The sequence below is a fragment of the Notothenia rossii genome, assembly GCF_949606895.1.
Source record: "Notothenia rossii genome assembly, chromosome: 9".
Taxonomy (NCBI): Eukaryota; Metazoa; Chordata; class Actinopteri; order Perciformes; family Nototheniidae; genus Notothenia; species Notothenia rossii.
This window is the reverse complement of record NC_136907.1, coordinates 68,731,834-68,748,649: the sequence shown is the minus strand read 5'-3', so window position 1 is coordinate 68,748,649 and position 16,816 is coordinate 68,731,834. Positions and strand designations below refer to the sequence as shown.

The following is a 16,816-nucleotide window of genomic DNA, read 5'->3' as shown; positions in this document are numbered from 1 at the left end:
CCATTCTATGGTTTATTCAGAGGTGGGAGAAGTACTCAGATCTTGTATTTAAGAGAAAGTAGAAATAACAGACGGTACCAAGTAAAAGTCCTGCATTCAAAAGGTTAGTCAATTATAAGTACAAAAGTTAAGGACGGTACTTGAGTAAATGTACATTGTTATTCCCAACGCTGCTCTGCAGTGGTGGAAAACGTATTCAGATTATTTACTTGAGTAAAAGTACTAAAACTACAATGTAAGAATACTCAATTCATAGTAAAAGTATTTAAATACGACAAGGGAAATGTACTTATGGAGTGAAAGTAGTCTTTGCAGAAATACATATTTAATTTTTTTTTTAAAGCAGAAGCAGCAAATCTTTACATTTAAGGGGCTTGAACTATGATTTTTTTTTGAACAAACTTCTCCAATTTATTTTCTGCCAACCCACTCATGGTTTTAGATACTTATAAAGGTAGCTTAAAAAAGTGTAACTAAGTAGAGTAGCCTACTTCAGTAAAATATACCTAGCTACTTTCCACCACTGCCTCTCAGTGCATTATTTAGACAAAGGTACAAGTTTTGATCAATACCCAGATGTGCCTGTGTATATTTCATGGATGTAAAATAAGAACTGGATACAGCTTCGGAGGCGGGGTCTCGTTCTTTCCTATGAGAGCTGCTCATTGGCGCATGAGGACAAAATGGCCCAACTTTTGAGAGCGCGAAACGTCACAGATTACCCATCATGCCTTGCTGTACGCTCATAGAGCATGCGCAGTTAAATTGCCCCTTAAGCCCCGCCCCCCGAGCTCCCACTCTCAGATGCGCGTTGCACATTTTATAACTTGAGGACCTAATGTTTTTAATAAAGGCTATACAAACGTTCATACTGGGTAGTTTATTTGGTTAAAAAAGAATTATCCAACGATTTACAGACCACTCTTTCCCAATGTCAGTCAATGGGAAAAAGTATTTCCGGGCCCAGGGACATCATCATCATCATCATCTGATAGATACGGAAGTTGCAGTACCGCCGTTTGGACACAACGAATATTTTCCTCGGTTATGGCTAGAAAGGATCCGTCTTGTGTAAAACTCTCGCGAGAGTTTGGCTGAATGTCACGTGGCTGAATGTTTACGTTTGGCAGGCAGCCTTTCAGTTACGATCGTTAACATCAGTGGGCCACAGCAAATGATGATGAGAAGCTAAACTATCTATTAATTATGTCAATTACAGGGAGTGTGATTGTTGAAATAGGGTGTTAGCGGTCTTGCTGGTGTTCAAAGAAGAATGACAACACTGTAGATCACCAACACTATGGTTTATTGTTTATTCACAGTCAAGTCAACGTTGTCGCAGTAAAAGTCCCAAGATAGCTCCTTGTGCAATAAAATGTTCCCTTGCAGTGTTTTACTATTATGTCTGATGTTTCTCTATTAATATTGCTGCTGCATTAATGTGTATGTTGCATCATGTTACTGCTGTAGATGTGTTTCCGAGCCGCTCCAATTACAACGAAAGTTACAACGAGAACGTGACGTCATATTTACACTAGACGGATCCTTTCTAGCCATAACCATTTTCCTCGGAGTCCGGCGCACTTCCTTGGGGGCTTGGGTATATTTCCTCAAATTCTCCTCAAACATCTGTCCTGCTACCAATGCAAAGCCTTCATTTCGGCAGTATCGCTACCCGGCGGTAGATGGCGCCAACGTGCCACTTGTGTTTTTGCTAAAGTTAACAATGAATGAACTAACTTGCTGGAAACCTTTTTAAGTTCGCAGAAAAAATACCTGGGTCTTCTCATGTTTTCACATTAGTAGTTAATAAGGTGAAGAACTTAAATAGTCACTACATAGAGCTGAAACATGTTTGCAAAAAGACACATTTTCAACTTTTGTCCCTCGACCTGATGTTAAATTTGCCATTAAAACACACACAAATGTACGGCATATACACATATAACATTACATTACATTGCATTTAGCTGACGCTTTTATCCAAAGCGACTTACAATAAGTACATTCGACCAGGAAGATACAACCTTGAAGAAAACAGAATCATATAAGTACATCAGGTTTCATAGAGCCAAACATTTCAAGTGCTACTCAACTGGCTTTAGATAAGCCAGTCCTTTATTAGTATATAAATGCTTTGTTAGTAATTCTATCGCTCGAAGTGAAGTCGAAAGAGATGTGTTTTCAGTCTGCGCCGGAAGATGTGTAAGCTATCTGCTGTCCTGATTTCAATGGGGAGCTCATTCCACCATTTTGGAGCCAGGATAGCAAACCCACGGACAGGAGACAGCACAGGAGACAGCACCGCTCAGCAGGACAAAAGCTTAGAAGAAAAAGAAGAAGAAGACATACTTTTTTAATCCGTCAGAATGTCATGAAGCCAGCATCGTGGAGAGAAGGAAAATTACATTCAGGCAATGATATGAATACAATTTAAGCACCAATCAGCTAAAACATTTAAAAACAGATAAGATGAGATGAATAACATTATAAGATAAGATAAGAAGTACTTTATTGATCCCAATCTGGGAAATGTTTGCATTGCATGCCATTGACAATGTACAATTATTTTTCTAGACATTCCTCTTATGTTTGATTTTTTTCTTGATAATTACAAGTTTAAATTACCTTTCAAGTCCTCTAAAAAAAAAGAGGAAAATATCACCTTTTGGTTAACCAGAGATCATAACAGTCAGTTAACAGCCAAAAACAGAAGGATAGTGCACTTTGTTGTTGTTGTTGTTGTTATAGAGTTCTTGACAGCTAGTGAGTAAGCTTTAGTGTTGCTACCGTCCATTAGTTGGACCTACAGCTTTTGATGAAGGCATGGCTGTTGTTTAGATCAAGCCTGTGACCTTTGAGCAGCAGCTAGGCCACTACACAATTAGATGGCACTGATTTAATTGCTAATTTGGGTCCTAGTAATCCAACCAGATTAGCATGTGACATTATCACCTAGTGATTGAAGGTTGAGCAATCACTCCAAATAATTAGATTTATTGAACTAAGCAAAACAATGCAATGTGCTGCTCATAACATTAAATAAAATATACATTCTGCCTTTACTGAAAGACTAAAAAAAGGTAAAATACTATCCTGAAATTAACATAATATTGGATCAGTTATAAGAGCTAATGGTAACACATTGATACAAGTATCGGACCTCCACAGGCCCTTCCTCCAATGACCACGACAGCAAGTCTCCAGCTTCTTCATGTTGAGGTATTAGCAGCTGTTGAATCAGTCAGAGTTTGTAATTGGGACACTGTCTGGTAACTTTAGTATAGCGACACAGCTCTCACCAAATGATGCATTAAATCCTTAGGCACTGAATAAAAGTGTTTGAAGTGTTAACCTTCAACGTTTTGATAAAAAGCTTCAAAATGATGGTCAATTTTGTTTAAAATGCTAAATCCTCAGAACTCTTACAGGATGTGTATTGTTAATTGTGTAACTTTTTTTATTATAATTGTTGTATCTTTAATACTTTTTTATGCATGCTTATGTAACATCAAGCTGTCTTTGGCTATTTTCTGCTGTAACAATGTACATTTCCCCTCTGTGGCACTAATAAAGATATTCTAATTCTGAGTATTTCATACGTGCAAATACTGATACTTTATTTGTTTAAAAGTCTGATGGTGGATTTCCAATACCTGCTGTGAGGTAAAAGTGCTTTCTTAAGACCTTATTCTACTTTGGGCTGTCAGTAAGTGCGCACACTCTTTAAACTAATCCCTATTAGCGCAAGACTTTTCAAATCTGATTATGCAGGCCACTTGCTAACTAGAAACAGGCCCAGCCACCCGTGGTTTCTGTTTAGATACTTCATTTTATCTCAAAAGTTCATAAACATTTATTAACTTTGACTGTCTCCATACTCTTCTCTTTAATTCATCTGTTGCTCACTAATCCTTTTCACCCAGTTACTGTCTCACTTTATCTTTTAGAGCAAATAACAAAAGAGAAAAATATGCAATATTAACAATATAACCATGAATTTATTATTGAATGTTAAACTGAAAAAAATCCTTCCTTTTTTTATTCTTGATATGCTGATAAAGTGTGAGCAAAGATTAGGCAAATTGGTCATGATGTTGCATGTCCAAAAATAGCCCTCAAACGTCGCTGAGAGGCTTTCACCGAGCGCTCGGAGGAATGACGGGTGCTCACTTTGCTGTTGTTTTATCGACTATAATATAGGTGAAATGTGAAAAACATGGTAAGTCTCATCTACATTTCTGTTGACATATTTCTTTACAAGTTCCTTTTAAAAAAAGAAAAGATCTACATACGGATTTCTTGCTATGTTTCCTGTGTGTGGCCTTGGTCTAAATCTGTGTTTGTATCTAGTTACTTCTTGTGTGGTTCAAAGTAAGAAAGGGTTATTATTACTTTTAAAAGACTGATGTAGGACCTGTATTGAAATATTATTGAGTATTTAATACAATGTTAAGTATTTTTTTTCTTTTTGTTTATTATGCGAGTTCTGAAAATATATAATAAATAACAGAGGCTCTGTACCCCTGTTATCTCTTCATGTACAAATGGTGTTCTTTTTATAGTGCAATGTTTAGAACTAATGATATTATACAACTATAATGTCAATAACCAAAACAATCAAATATTGCATTAATACAAACTACAAAAGACGTTAAAAAAAGAAGAAATGTAACAGAAAATTGTATGTCATATATGCATGGCAGCTTTAAATATCATTATGCAATTATTATTTAGTTTACTATAGTATATATTTATAAATGTCATTTAAACACCACTCAGTATGACAGCAATTATTTCGCATATGCACATGTGTCTAGTTCACTTTGTTCCTAAACAAACAGTAGATACAGTGTTGTCTGTTTACCATTCAGAGATGATGATAGCCCTTCATTGACTGAATCTTAACATACAGTCATAATATTTTACTTCTAGCTGAGGGGTTTTCCTAGTTCTACTTTTATAAGCACCTACATTTTTGATTTACTTTATTGATTATTTAAAAAATGCTGAATTTAAATGGGAATCTGACCTTTTACCACGTTAGCTTAATAACATCCGAAAGAAAATGGAGTAACAAACTGGACGATCTTTAAAGGTCACCTATTATGCAAAATCCACTTTTTCCTATATTTTATACATAAGCATGTGTCCCCTCTGTGTAAAGAGATTCTGAAAGTTTCAGGAAAAAATACCCCCTCTCTTTTTGTCCTGATCCATTTATATTAAAACCTGTCTGATAATGAGCTGATCAGATTATGGCCACTTTATGATGTCATAACGATTTTTTGGGCTGGTCTAACCGTTAGCCAATAACCAATCAAGGTAACCCCGCCCACCTTATCACCTGAATATATTGATGAAAAACAATAGGGGACCTTTAAGTCAAGTGGTTGCATTTTACTGAGTAGACAAGCTCTAAAGTCTTCCTAATACTCTATAACTCATTACTCTACCTATAGCATAATAGTACATGCATTGAACAAAGCACACATAAAAACTAATTAGTTTTCTCATTTATCTTAATTACTAGCCATCCCCACTCAATATGAGCGCTACACCTGTTGAGGAGCCTCCTGCCCAGGAGCCCTTTTCCCAGGAGACATCTGCCCAGGAAGGATCCTACGGCAGTGGGCAGACGTTACCCTTTAGACCCCTGCAGCCAATCTCTGACCCCTCAGCTTCTAAAAGAGTATGCTTCTACAAAAGCGGTGACTATAAGTTCAGTGGGCATCGCATGGTCATCAATGCCCGCACCTTCAAGTCATTTGATGCCCTCCTGGACGCTCTGTCAAAAAAAGTGCCTCTGCCATTTGGAGTGAGGAACATCACCACACCTCGTGGGACCACTGTGGTTAAGACTTTAGATGACTTACATGACGGGGGATCGTATGTGTGTTCTGACCAGAGACGGGTGAAGCCGATAAACCTGGAAGAAGTGAACCGGCGGCAGGTACCATGGAATACCACCAGACCCCCCAGCGCAGGGCGAAAAAGACGACAAGGATCCAGGCTTAGTCCGTTAAAAAGAAGAAATGATGTTGTCACCAACATTGTCCCAAAGAGGGTGACAGTTCGGACACCAAAGAGGCTTGTGGTCATCAAAAATAAGGACCCCAATGTTAAACGCACAATCGTGTTGCAGAGAAAAACAGCACCAACATTCGATGCTTTACTCGACTACCTCTCCCAGAGCATGCTGTTCCCAGTGCTGAAACTCTTCTCTACGGATGGCAGAAGAGTAAGTACATGGAAAGCGGGGATCATCAATGATAATTAAACAGCTTCTTTTGTGCTATTGGTATTTCTTTACCTGTTCTGCATTACGTTTTTACTGGTAAATATTTGCTTAATATTGGTTTCTTGACGAGAGTTAGCTGAGAAGATAGATACTAGTCATCTTTCCAATCATCATGAAGCTGGAACTAACAGCCTGTTAGCTTAGTTTAGGATAAAGATGTGTAACAGGCAAGCAACTAAACTCCACAAAGTTACTGCGACCAGCTACGTCCTTCACACCACTACAAACGGCTAATTGTTAGTTTTCCATTGTTTTGTTTTTTACAGAATAAGACACAATGGGGGAATCAGTAAGGTTTAGATGTGTTTGGAGGAGGATTGTGTTTCCTTCAGTCATTGGAAGGCCAGCTGTTTCGCACGGTGGCCCTGAGCTGAATGCATTGCAAACCAAGAAAACACAAGCAAACATTTCACCTTTTCACCAATTTAACAACACACAAAAACATCAATTTAACTACACATGAACACATTTGAGAAAAAACACTTTTTAGTTTCCAGGGGACAGAAAAAACTGATGCACATGGCTGACACTTCAATAACCTAATAATCCACAAACGGCAAAAACAAGTGTCTCACGTCCCAGTTGTGAATAATATTCTCACCCTACTCTGCAGAAAAAGACATACTCATATTTAACTAAATGTTTTTTTTATCAAGTCCAAGTAAACCTAATGTTGGAGCCCCTTTGGCTTCAGTAATGTGATGTTATTCTGAGTGAACGACAACACAGGCTCCAGGTTTAGTTTGTAGATTTAAAAGAAATCCTTGAGATTTGATTGGATTACTCAAAGTGGTTGCGGTTTAGCAAGGATTGTTGACCTCCACTTATACCTCCCTCAACCAAAAAGGAGGAAAAGAGGTTGGTAGAAATTCATGAATGAAACCTCAACCAGATTGTTTGCTAATGTGAACACAGCTGAAATCAAAACACAATGACCGTTTATGATTTCAGCTAGCTACATCACTACTATTATGTTTTTATTTTCAATTAGCACCTTGCCATGATAATCCATGGCACCTCAGCTGTTGTCCTTGAATGTACTTTCTATTTAAGGGGATTTAAGACTATATTATTTAAATGTCTGGGTTACTAAAATAGAATAGTCTGTCTAGCTATAAGCAGATTGACTGAGTTTACTGTATATTGAAGTTTGTTCTTTTAAAATCTCAGTTAAAAAAAAAAATACCCCAAAAATAGTGTGTGATACTCAGTTAATTTACGATTTACAACCGCCTTATTTATTATCATTAAATATTATGTTCTTAATTTAAACTATAAGTAGTATTTCAGGAATACAGAACCAAGGCTCCCCCTTTAAATCTTTAAACATTACAGTATTCTAAGCAGTGAGTTATCACTCCATAATCCCTTTTTCCAGGATGTGTCCTTAACAGGAAGCCTTTTCCTGCTTAAGCTCATGAGTCTCAGTAACCTTAAAAGCATCTTATTTCTCCAGAAATACCTCGTTGTCTTTGATGGTCTTTTTATTTTGTTTGTTTTCCAACAATATGTTTCAATCTGAGTGCAATATATAAGTGCATTTAAAAATGTGTTTCTGTTCCTTTTTCAGATTGATGGTCTTGCAGGACTTATCCTGTGCTCTGGAGTTGTTGTAGCAGCAGGCAGTGAGCCTTTCAGATTGAGAGACTACAGTTCTCAAGGAGCTGGCCAGATGGCTCAAATAATGTACATTGATCCTGTGGAACCGTTGCAGCCCGGAACTGGTGAGTTTTAATCAGTCAATTGACATATTACAATCTTTATGTAAAAGTCCCTGTGGTTATTATACGGTAGGATCGTTTGGACAGTAATTGCAAGTCACCACTCTTATGCTTTAAAACATGTACATTCATCTTATAAACCAATCAAAGCTGTTTAAAGATCACCTATTCTGCTAAATAATAATAGGGAACCTTTAACTAAGATAGTCCTTTAGTTGTTCAAATTGAGAAAAAAAAAAAAAAAATCTTATTTATTGTGGTAAATTGTGACAGATGTTTGTTTTATTTGTACTGATGTCAGATATAATTTACCCCTTAAAAGTAAATTAAAAAGCAAAAATGTTCCTAAAATATTACTAACAAACCAATATGAATACGCTATGGTGTTTTTATTATGTAATTAAGAAAACGTCTCTTTGGCTCTCCCCTTTTTCCACAAACACCTTCAACCAAAGTCAACAACAAATCTTTCTCGAGTGGAAGAGGCTCAAGGAATTTTTCCCTATCATCAGAGAGATATATTGTCAACCAGATAAACAAGTCCATAAATGGAAGCACAAGCGGTCCCTTGAATCAGCACAACCAATCTTTTGAAACAGAGGTCGAACATCATCCCACATCCAAGGACAAATGTGGAGCTGGGATGGCTGATAATGACTCTCATAATCGAATTGTACCTCATGATGATGACATTGAAAAGTCTTTCCGTGTCAATCAAGACGGCAGCATGACCGTGGAGATGAAAGTTCGACTGACTATTAAAGAAGAGGAGATGCTCCACTGGACTACAACGCTCAGCCGCTCAAGCCTTAGGAATGGGACAGTTAGTGCCTCGGTATCTGAGCCGGGCAACAGCTCACCTGACTCAAACAACATCGTTGCCAAAGAGTCCTCTAGCGTCAGTGAAGGTGAATCAAAAGAGAAGAACCACACTTCTAAGATTGGAAAGGGAGTTGGCTTTAATGATGAGCAAGCATGTGAAGGCTACAATTCCACGGCTTTTAGAAAAACTGGTTTCAAACGAACTCTTACACCAGGTCCTCTGCGCGTCACGAAGAGAGCGTCTCTTGAGAGTGTAAAGACGGTGACAGAATCGGGAGTTCGGGAAAACACCGTGGGACATTATTCCTACATAGAGAGGACAGCTGATGGTGAGACGAGTGAGGAATACTGCGTTTTAAAACACAGCAGCAGCAGCAGCAACAGGATCATTCCAAGACCTAGGCAAACAAAGTCTTCAGAAGCAAGCAGCAAAGGCTCGCCCTCCTCCATCAGTTCGTCAGGAGTAGCCGAGGTGCTTCAGATAGAGAGTAACGGGATGGAGGTTACAGAGACTGTGATGCATATTTATGAGAGTCAACCCTGCTATGACAACTATTTTGCAAATGACGAATATAGCACAGACGGTGGGCCTTTGCATGGCTCTCCTCCAGAGGCAGAAAGCAAACCGTCATCCAGCAATGATTGTGATATTGATTTTAGCGGGCAGCCACACACCTCTAACTCACGAAAAAGACAGAAAGAGGAGATGTTATCATTGTCTTCAGAGCCAATAACTTCAAGACGTGAGATTACTGCAACAAACTCCCAAATACACGATAGAGTAAAAAAAGGCAATACTCCTAAAAGAGAGGCAAAGAAGAAGACAAGTAAAACTGCTCAGAATCCGAAGAGTTCCACTTCAACAAGTGGTTCGGACAAAAAGCTAAAAGGAAGCATAGTCAGCCCCCCAAAAGATAGAAAACATTCATCTACAGACAAGCAGAGCAGCAATACAAGTGTGGTCAGAAATACTCAGAGTTCATCAGAAAGTGCTAAAAGTGGACAAAAGAGTAAAGGAACAGAAAAGCCTCAAATTAAGAAAGTGGGTAAGGGTGAAACAAAGCCTGGGAAAGAGCAAGCTTCATTATTTGACAATGAAAATGTGAGAAAGACCCCGCCTAAGAGACAAAACATAAGTAAAACAGCTGCTAAATTTAATGGCCATAATGTAGATACTCCAACTGTGAGGCCTCAAATGAAGAAGAACATCTCAGACATTTTTCAACCAAAGAAAGCACCGGTGCCACTCCGAAAGACAATGAGCAAGGCAAAATCCATGAATGAAAAAAACGTACCATCATCTAAAAAGTCTTTAGTGGTAAATGCGAGTTTTTCAGTACCTACTGTCAGTCCTTCACCCACTGAAATCCACCAATATGTGGAGAACTGGTTAGAGAAAGTCAGCCCAGACCCCGTGCCATACACTGAGGAGGAACTCACAGAGCCTCGGGTAAAGGTTGTGTTTCAGATCGGCGATGATTCTGATTCCGATGAAAAGAATGAATGCCAGGCAAATCCAGATGGGTACAATACATCGCCAAATGATGACATCGAGAAATCAGTTTCTTGCCTATCAGTATCTTATTTGAATGAAGCTACAGCTCAGTGGCGCAATGAAAGACCTCTAAGAGGGCCGTGTGCTTCAATGCCCAGTGTTAGAGTCGATCTTGTGGCCAACGAGAACAGATTGAGACCAAACAAATCTGCAGCAATCCTCGGAACAGTTGACAATGAATCACCTTCATCGACACCCAAGGGTTTGGACACAAAGGTACCTCTCCTGCGGGAACTTTACTCTTCGATTCACTGCCTCAAAAGTGCATCTGAAACCAACGAAACATCCAACCTAGAAAGGTCCAGCAGTCTTCCTGATTTCTCAAAACAAGTGGCTGGAATGTTTGGCTCGTCATGTAAAGCCGTTGTATCGTTCTTATCAGTGGTGACTCTACGAGACAACCAAATAACATCTGCGCCAAGAGATGGCAACCAATCGAGCACCTCGGAGGCCTTGCTGATGTTGGAGTCACTGCAAAGAATTTCCGCTCCCGAGGACGAGGGAGGGCAGAGGGCAAGTTTGACGGATATGCAAAGCAGAACATCTTCTACTTCCAGAGAACGCTGGAAGGATTTCCAGATTATGAGAGAAAGACTAGAAAGTGAACCGATATCTGTCAAAGCTTCAGAAACAGAATTTGCGCTGGATCTTTCTTCTGAAGGAGGGGATGCGTTCGAAGATATTGAAGAGCTAATGGATGAGTTGAATATGCCACAAGATCTCAGAGCAGAGATTTCTTCAACAATCCACCAAACTAAATGTTTTTACCCTGTAGAGGAGAGCACTTGTGTAGAAAATGAAATAAAACTGTCAGACTCTGAGGAGGATGTTGAACAATTTGTTCAAGAACTCAACGATGTAATAAAAGAATCACCAGAGCCTGATACTAACTCCAGAGCTGAGGACAGTTCTCAGTGTCATGATATAGCAAAGATAGGTACCTTACAATCACTGTTTTATTCTGAACAAGCCAAGGAGAAAACCAAGTCAGAGAAAGAACCTGATAAAGACTCAGAAACATCACAGACAGATGAGCACTTAACAGACAAAGAAAAGGAGGAAGAGGAACAAGTAGAGGAGGAGAGGAAGCTCACGAATGACAGAGATGATGACAGTGAAGACACTGAAAAGGGAGAAAGGGACGAGGCAGAAGTGGGGACAGTGACAGTAGTGGATGATGAAGAGGAGAAAGAATCAGAAGTCAGGAAAGGGTGTTCAGAGGAAGATGTTGAGGAAGTAGAGGAAGGGACAGAGAACCCAATGACAGTGGACGAGGAGGAAGAGGAGGAGACATTAGAAGAAATTCAAGAAACAAGAGAGGAGGATACTGTTGAGGAAACAGATGAGAGAGAGGGTGAAGGGGAGACAGAGGAAGAGGAGGAGGAGGGGGTTGATGAGGAAGAGAGGGGGGAGGAATGGATAACTGAAGAGAGGCAAGGGGACGAGATTGAAGAAGAGGCAGATGGGGTTATTGAGCAGTCAGATAAAGGAGAGGAAGCAGAACATAGATTTGAAGAGATGGTGGAAGAGGAGGAGGAAGAAGCAACAGACTCAGTTACTGTGGAAGATGTAGAGGAGGGGTTTATACAGGAGGGGAAGGAGGAGGATGAGGGGGAGGAGGAGGGGGAGGAGGAGGAGGAGGAGGGGGAGGAGGAGGAGGAGGGGGAGGAGGAGGGGGAGGAGGAGGAAGAAGAAGCAACAGACTCAGTTACTGTGGAATATGTAGAGGAGGGGGTTATACAGGAGGGGGAGGAGGAGGAAGAAGAAGCAAGAGACTCAGTTACTGTGGAATATGTAGAGGAGGGGGTTATACAGGAGGGGGAGGAGGAGGGGGAGGATGAGGAGGAGGAGGAGGGGGAGGAGGAGGAGGAGGAGGAAGCAGAAGAAGCATCAGACTCAGTTACTGTGGAAGATGTAGAGGAGGGGGTTATACAGGAGGGGGAGGAGGAGGGGGAAGAGGAGGAGGAAGCAGAAGAAGCAACAGACTCAGTTACTGTGGAAGATGTAGAGGAGGGGGTTATACAGGAGGGGGAGGGGGAGGAATATGATGATGTGTTTATGGGAAAAGATGAGGAAGAGGAAGATGAGGGGGGAAAAGATGAGGAAGAGGACAACATCGAAGTGGTTAGTGAGGAAAACAATGAGGAGGAGGAAGATGAGGGGGGAAAAGATAGATCTCAAGAGACTGTGGAGGATGGGGAGGAAGAAGCATGTGAGGAGAGTGAGGAGAGCAGGAACGAGTTAATAGAAACTAGTCTTGAGGAAGAATCAGAGGAAGAGAAAGACGTCGTGGAGGAGATTGAAGAACATATGAGAACAGAGCAAATGCTAGATGAAGAGGAGAGGGAAGATGATGAAGAAAAAGATAGGAATGCGGTACATGAGGGGGTTGAGTTAATGGAGGGAAATGCTACTGATGAAGCAGACAGTATTGCTGCGGACAGAGATTGTAAAAACGTACTAGAGGAGGCCTCGTATTTGCTGTCGCAGAGTAGCTGTGATGAAGCAAATGTAGATTCAAAGGTAACAGAACCTAACACTGGATCATCAACCAAACATTCCTCTGAGGGCCAGTGTGAGGATAATAAAGGTAATGGGACAGACACTGTTCATGAACTTGAAACCGACGAGGGAGGAGAGCCTCAGGAACACCCAGTGGAGATATCACAGGAATTGCTTGACTTTGTTAACAACGCCCTGCAGTGCTCTTCACTTAAATTCACGTACGACACTCAGGGGAAAATCCGGATAGAGCCAGATAATGCTAGAGTAACACAAACTAAAACTGTTGTTCCAATATATAACAAGGATCCTTCATATGGCTTAAAGCGTCTGCCATCCCCGACCACCTCCGATTTGTCCGATTACAGGCCAGAATCGTCGGAGAGTGGTGGATATAAAACTCAGGATTCGGTAGATATTGTCACAGAGAGCGGAGAAGAGGTTTCCCCAGGCTGCACCCCTGAGGGGAGAACACATGTCAAGGGAGCCAACTCCAACCTTTCTGTTGACAGTAATATAGAAGTTTCTCCGAATTCTCAAATAAAAAGTGTAGGAAGTTCATCCTCTGATTTCTCAGGCAGTAAAAACTCAAAGGAGGATCTGTCGTATTTCAGTGCTGGAAGCTCACAGAAGGTGGACGCTGATAATGCCGCAGAGAGCATGTCTTCCACGCCGCAGAAGGACTCACCTGAAGGGGTTTTGATCGACCAAGGTAGATGGCTGCTCAAAGAGAATCACCTCATCCGAAAATCTCCTCCAGTCTTGCTGGGAATGTACGATCAGTTAGATAGCACATCTATCGACACAGGTGACGAAAACCATTGCGAGGATGTCCCGCCCCAGCAAGACCTTCTTGCAGGCATTTCCTCATCAGAGCTCGAGGAGATGGCGAAGCCTCTAACTCCAAAGTGCACCTACTACAACATGCCACATGGAAGCGATTCTGACCCCTTTTTGGAGAATTTTAGTGAACAAAGTAGGGGGAAAGATGCAAGCAGTGACAAAGGGAGAGGCTTCAGGGTATCACCTACAATTGACACTTCCAGAACCTGGACCAGAAAAAATGGTAGTCTTTCTTCATTTGTATCAGTTGAGTTTAAATATCCAGACAGAAAAGTCCATCCTGAGGGGGAGTCTTCGGCTGGGACAATGGCAATACCGACCTCTAGTGGAGGAGGGAATGTATTTCAGGCACAGGAATCCCTTGACAGACTACGAATGAGATGTGGCGAATACTGTCCCATACTATAGAACGAAAAAGTAGACAAGAAGCTGTGTCAATGGACATACATACTGTATGTGTGGTGGTTGAAGAGAGTTGTGCCTCTTATTAGTTAATGTCAAAATAACAGTTGCAGCAACTACAAACGTTTTGGGTTATTGATTTAGTGCTCCTGACTGTACATAACTGTATAAAGTGTTGTTACAAGTATTAAAGGTGATCATTTTCTTATTGAATATAATGCAATACATCAGATACTATTATGCCAAGTAAACCAGATTATTCTGATAGGTATATTTGATTTTATCGCTGTCTGGGTTCTTTATCTGTGTGCAATGCATGTTTCAGATATCAAACAAAGGGACTACTGTGTGGCATTTGAGATCTGATTATTCTGTGAAAACAAGATTCAGCTCCAGATGTCTTTAGCTGTAAGATTTTTGATTTAATAAAGCATGTTTCATTTTTTTAATTGTGTTGTGTAACAGTTAGAAAAGGGCTTCAATCCAACTCAACTCAACAAGGCTGTGTTCTGTTTCAGGGCATCATCAATTTTTCTTTCTTTGGAAAGCTCCATACAGAGCCACATTAGGCAATGGGCTGAGAAGTACTACATGACAGGTACATTTAAAAGTACTTCATTTATAGGAGGATCGGGTGTGTTTATTCACATTGTCTGCGGTTAGTTTAGCATACTTCACTTAGCATAATTTTGTATCTGATTAAGATTCATCTGGGTCATTGAGGTAACCATCAGTCTTAAGATCTAGAGGTGGAAGAAGTATTCAGATCTTGTAGTAAAAGTCATTGTTTATTGTTCTTTTTTTATATAATTTCTTTGTTTTGTGTAATTATTGAATTATTTTAAAAGACATTTCTCCAACACGCATTCCCACCAAAAATACAGTGTTGATGGATGGTTACACAGTTGAAACATACTGCCATTATCTGGATTTGTGGTCTGCTGCTTAGATCTGTATTTACTAAATCTTTCGGAGGTGGTGGGGCGACCTTCGGAGAATGTGAACATTATTTTACCCATGGCACACCCACACCTACGTCTTGTATTGATTTTTGATATGTATTTTTTTCTTAATATTATAATTTCATAATAGTATTATTCTTTTTTATTATTATGTTTGTACTATGATATTTTTTATTTAATGTTTTTATTTAATATTATTTATTACATTTGTATTAATATTTGATTTATTTGATTTTTTTTTGGGATATTTTTATTGTTACTAATTTTTATTTAAATATAATATTCATTATTTAATAATTAATCAACCATTTTTTTGTTGCGTCCCCGGAGGTGTAGTCTAGCTAAGGCTGGCCTCCAGTAAAACAAAAAGGTACTCTGTTGTCAGCTTGAAGACATGTTGACTTTCAACCGCAGGGTCCCTGGTTCAACGACCGGTCAATTTGTCTTTTTTTTGTTTATAAAAGCATCAGCTTAATGTAATAGCTAATACATGTATTATTTTATGTTGTTTAACCTTTCTAAGGCTATAACATGGTTACGTTTACGAATGTTATTAAGGAATAAAAATCCCTCTTTGCAATGTTTACCAGCCTCCTTAGGCTTTTCAATCACACCCATTCAAAAGGAATAAATACAATATTGATACAACTTGATTAAATGAAAATATGATTACCTGTTAATTGTTTAGAGTTATTATAAGGCTTTAGTCATTGGGAACTCAGTATAAGAAAGAGCACACTGTTGAGATGTCATATCTGCCTGTTTTACACACTTTGACCAACAGGGGGGTTTGTGCTCTAATTAAGTCTCATGAGATGAAACCTTTAGCGAACCAATTGGCTGGAAAGCTAAAAAGCTTCATAAGGCTTCATCTCGCCATCACTAGTTACTTAACACAACTGTTAATATGTCTAAGTGCATACTTATCCGGATACAATTATCGTTTATTCACCTGTAAGAAAATAAATTCTGTCCGCTGAGTGATTAAGATTATTTACCTGTTTCCCTTGCTGCCATATAAAAATTGCAACTCAAGTCCCAAATCAAAACAAAGATGGCGGCTTCCACCTGTCAGCTACCTCATGGATGTATAAAGAAAAACTACCTGGATAGTAAGCAGAATCTCAAGTTGGAATTTTTTTTTACATTAATACTTGAAACAGGATTTCTTTACACCCATCTGATTATAAGAGTCTCGCACGTTTCCAATTGAACCACCGGTAAGGGTTTTAAAATTACCTTTTGTAAACGTGTCAAACATCCACAGTTAGCTTAGCTTATCTTTAAGAGAGTGAAGACTTACCCCAGTGTCCCAGATGTATGCTAAAAACTGCCAGATATTACAACGCTTAAAGATAACTCCGATTATTAATGTTGCTAAAATATTTGCTGGATGTGTTGATAAAGCACTGTTTGCCAATTGAGTTAAACTTTTAATTGGTATTGTAACGTGTTAAGTAAGCTTAAAGGTAGGGTAGTTAAGAATGGAGAAACCAGCTCGAGTGCGCTAGAATTTGAAAGTACACAACCGAGAAAGATCTACCCCTTCCTTCAGACTTCCAGAGCCACTCCTCCAACACACACGAACGCGCACAAGACCAATGAGGGCACGAGATCGAAGGCTGACAGGCAGGTAGGCCATCCAGTTATTTTAGCCGGGCCGAGGCAGATAATTGGTCGTGCTTTTTACAGTGCTACGGCTTCCACA

At 39.7% G+C, this 16,816-nt stretch overlaps 1 protein-coding gene across 1 annotated transcript; it reads left to right on the top strand.

Annotated features, from left to right (window-relative positions):
* Nucleotides 1–34: 34 nt before the first annotated feature.
* On the top strand, nucleotides 35–14,483 carry LOC307018376 (uncharacterized protein). Its single transcript, XM_079648606.1, has 5 exons — nucleotides 35–103; nucleotides 5,534–6,241; nucleotides 7,872–8,025; nucleotides 8,478–11,753; nucleotides 12,318–14,483. Exons 2-5 carry the CDS (start codon nucleotides 5,549–5,551, stop codon nucleotides 14,150–14,152), a joined length of 5,958 nt encoding a protein of 1,985 aa, XP_079504732.1. The 5' UTR covers nucleotides 35–103; nucleotides 5,534–5,548; the 3' UTR covers nucleotides 14,153–14,483.
* The last annotated feature ends 2,333 nt before the right edge of the window (nucleotides 14,484–16,816 follow it).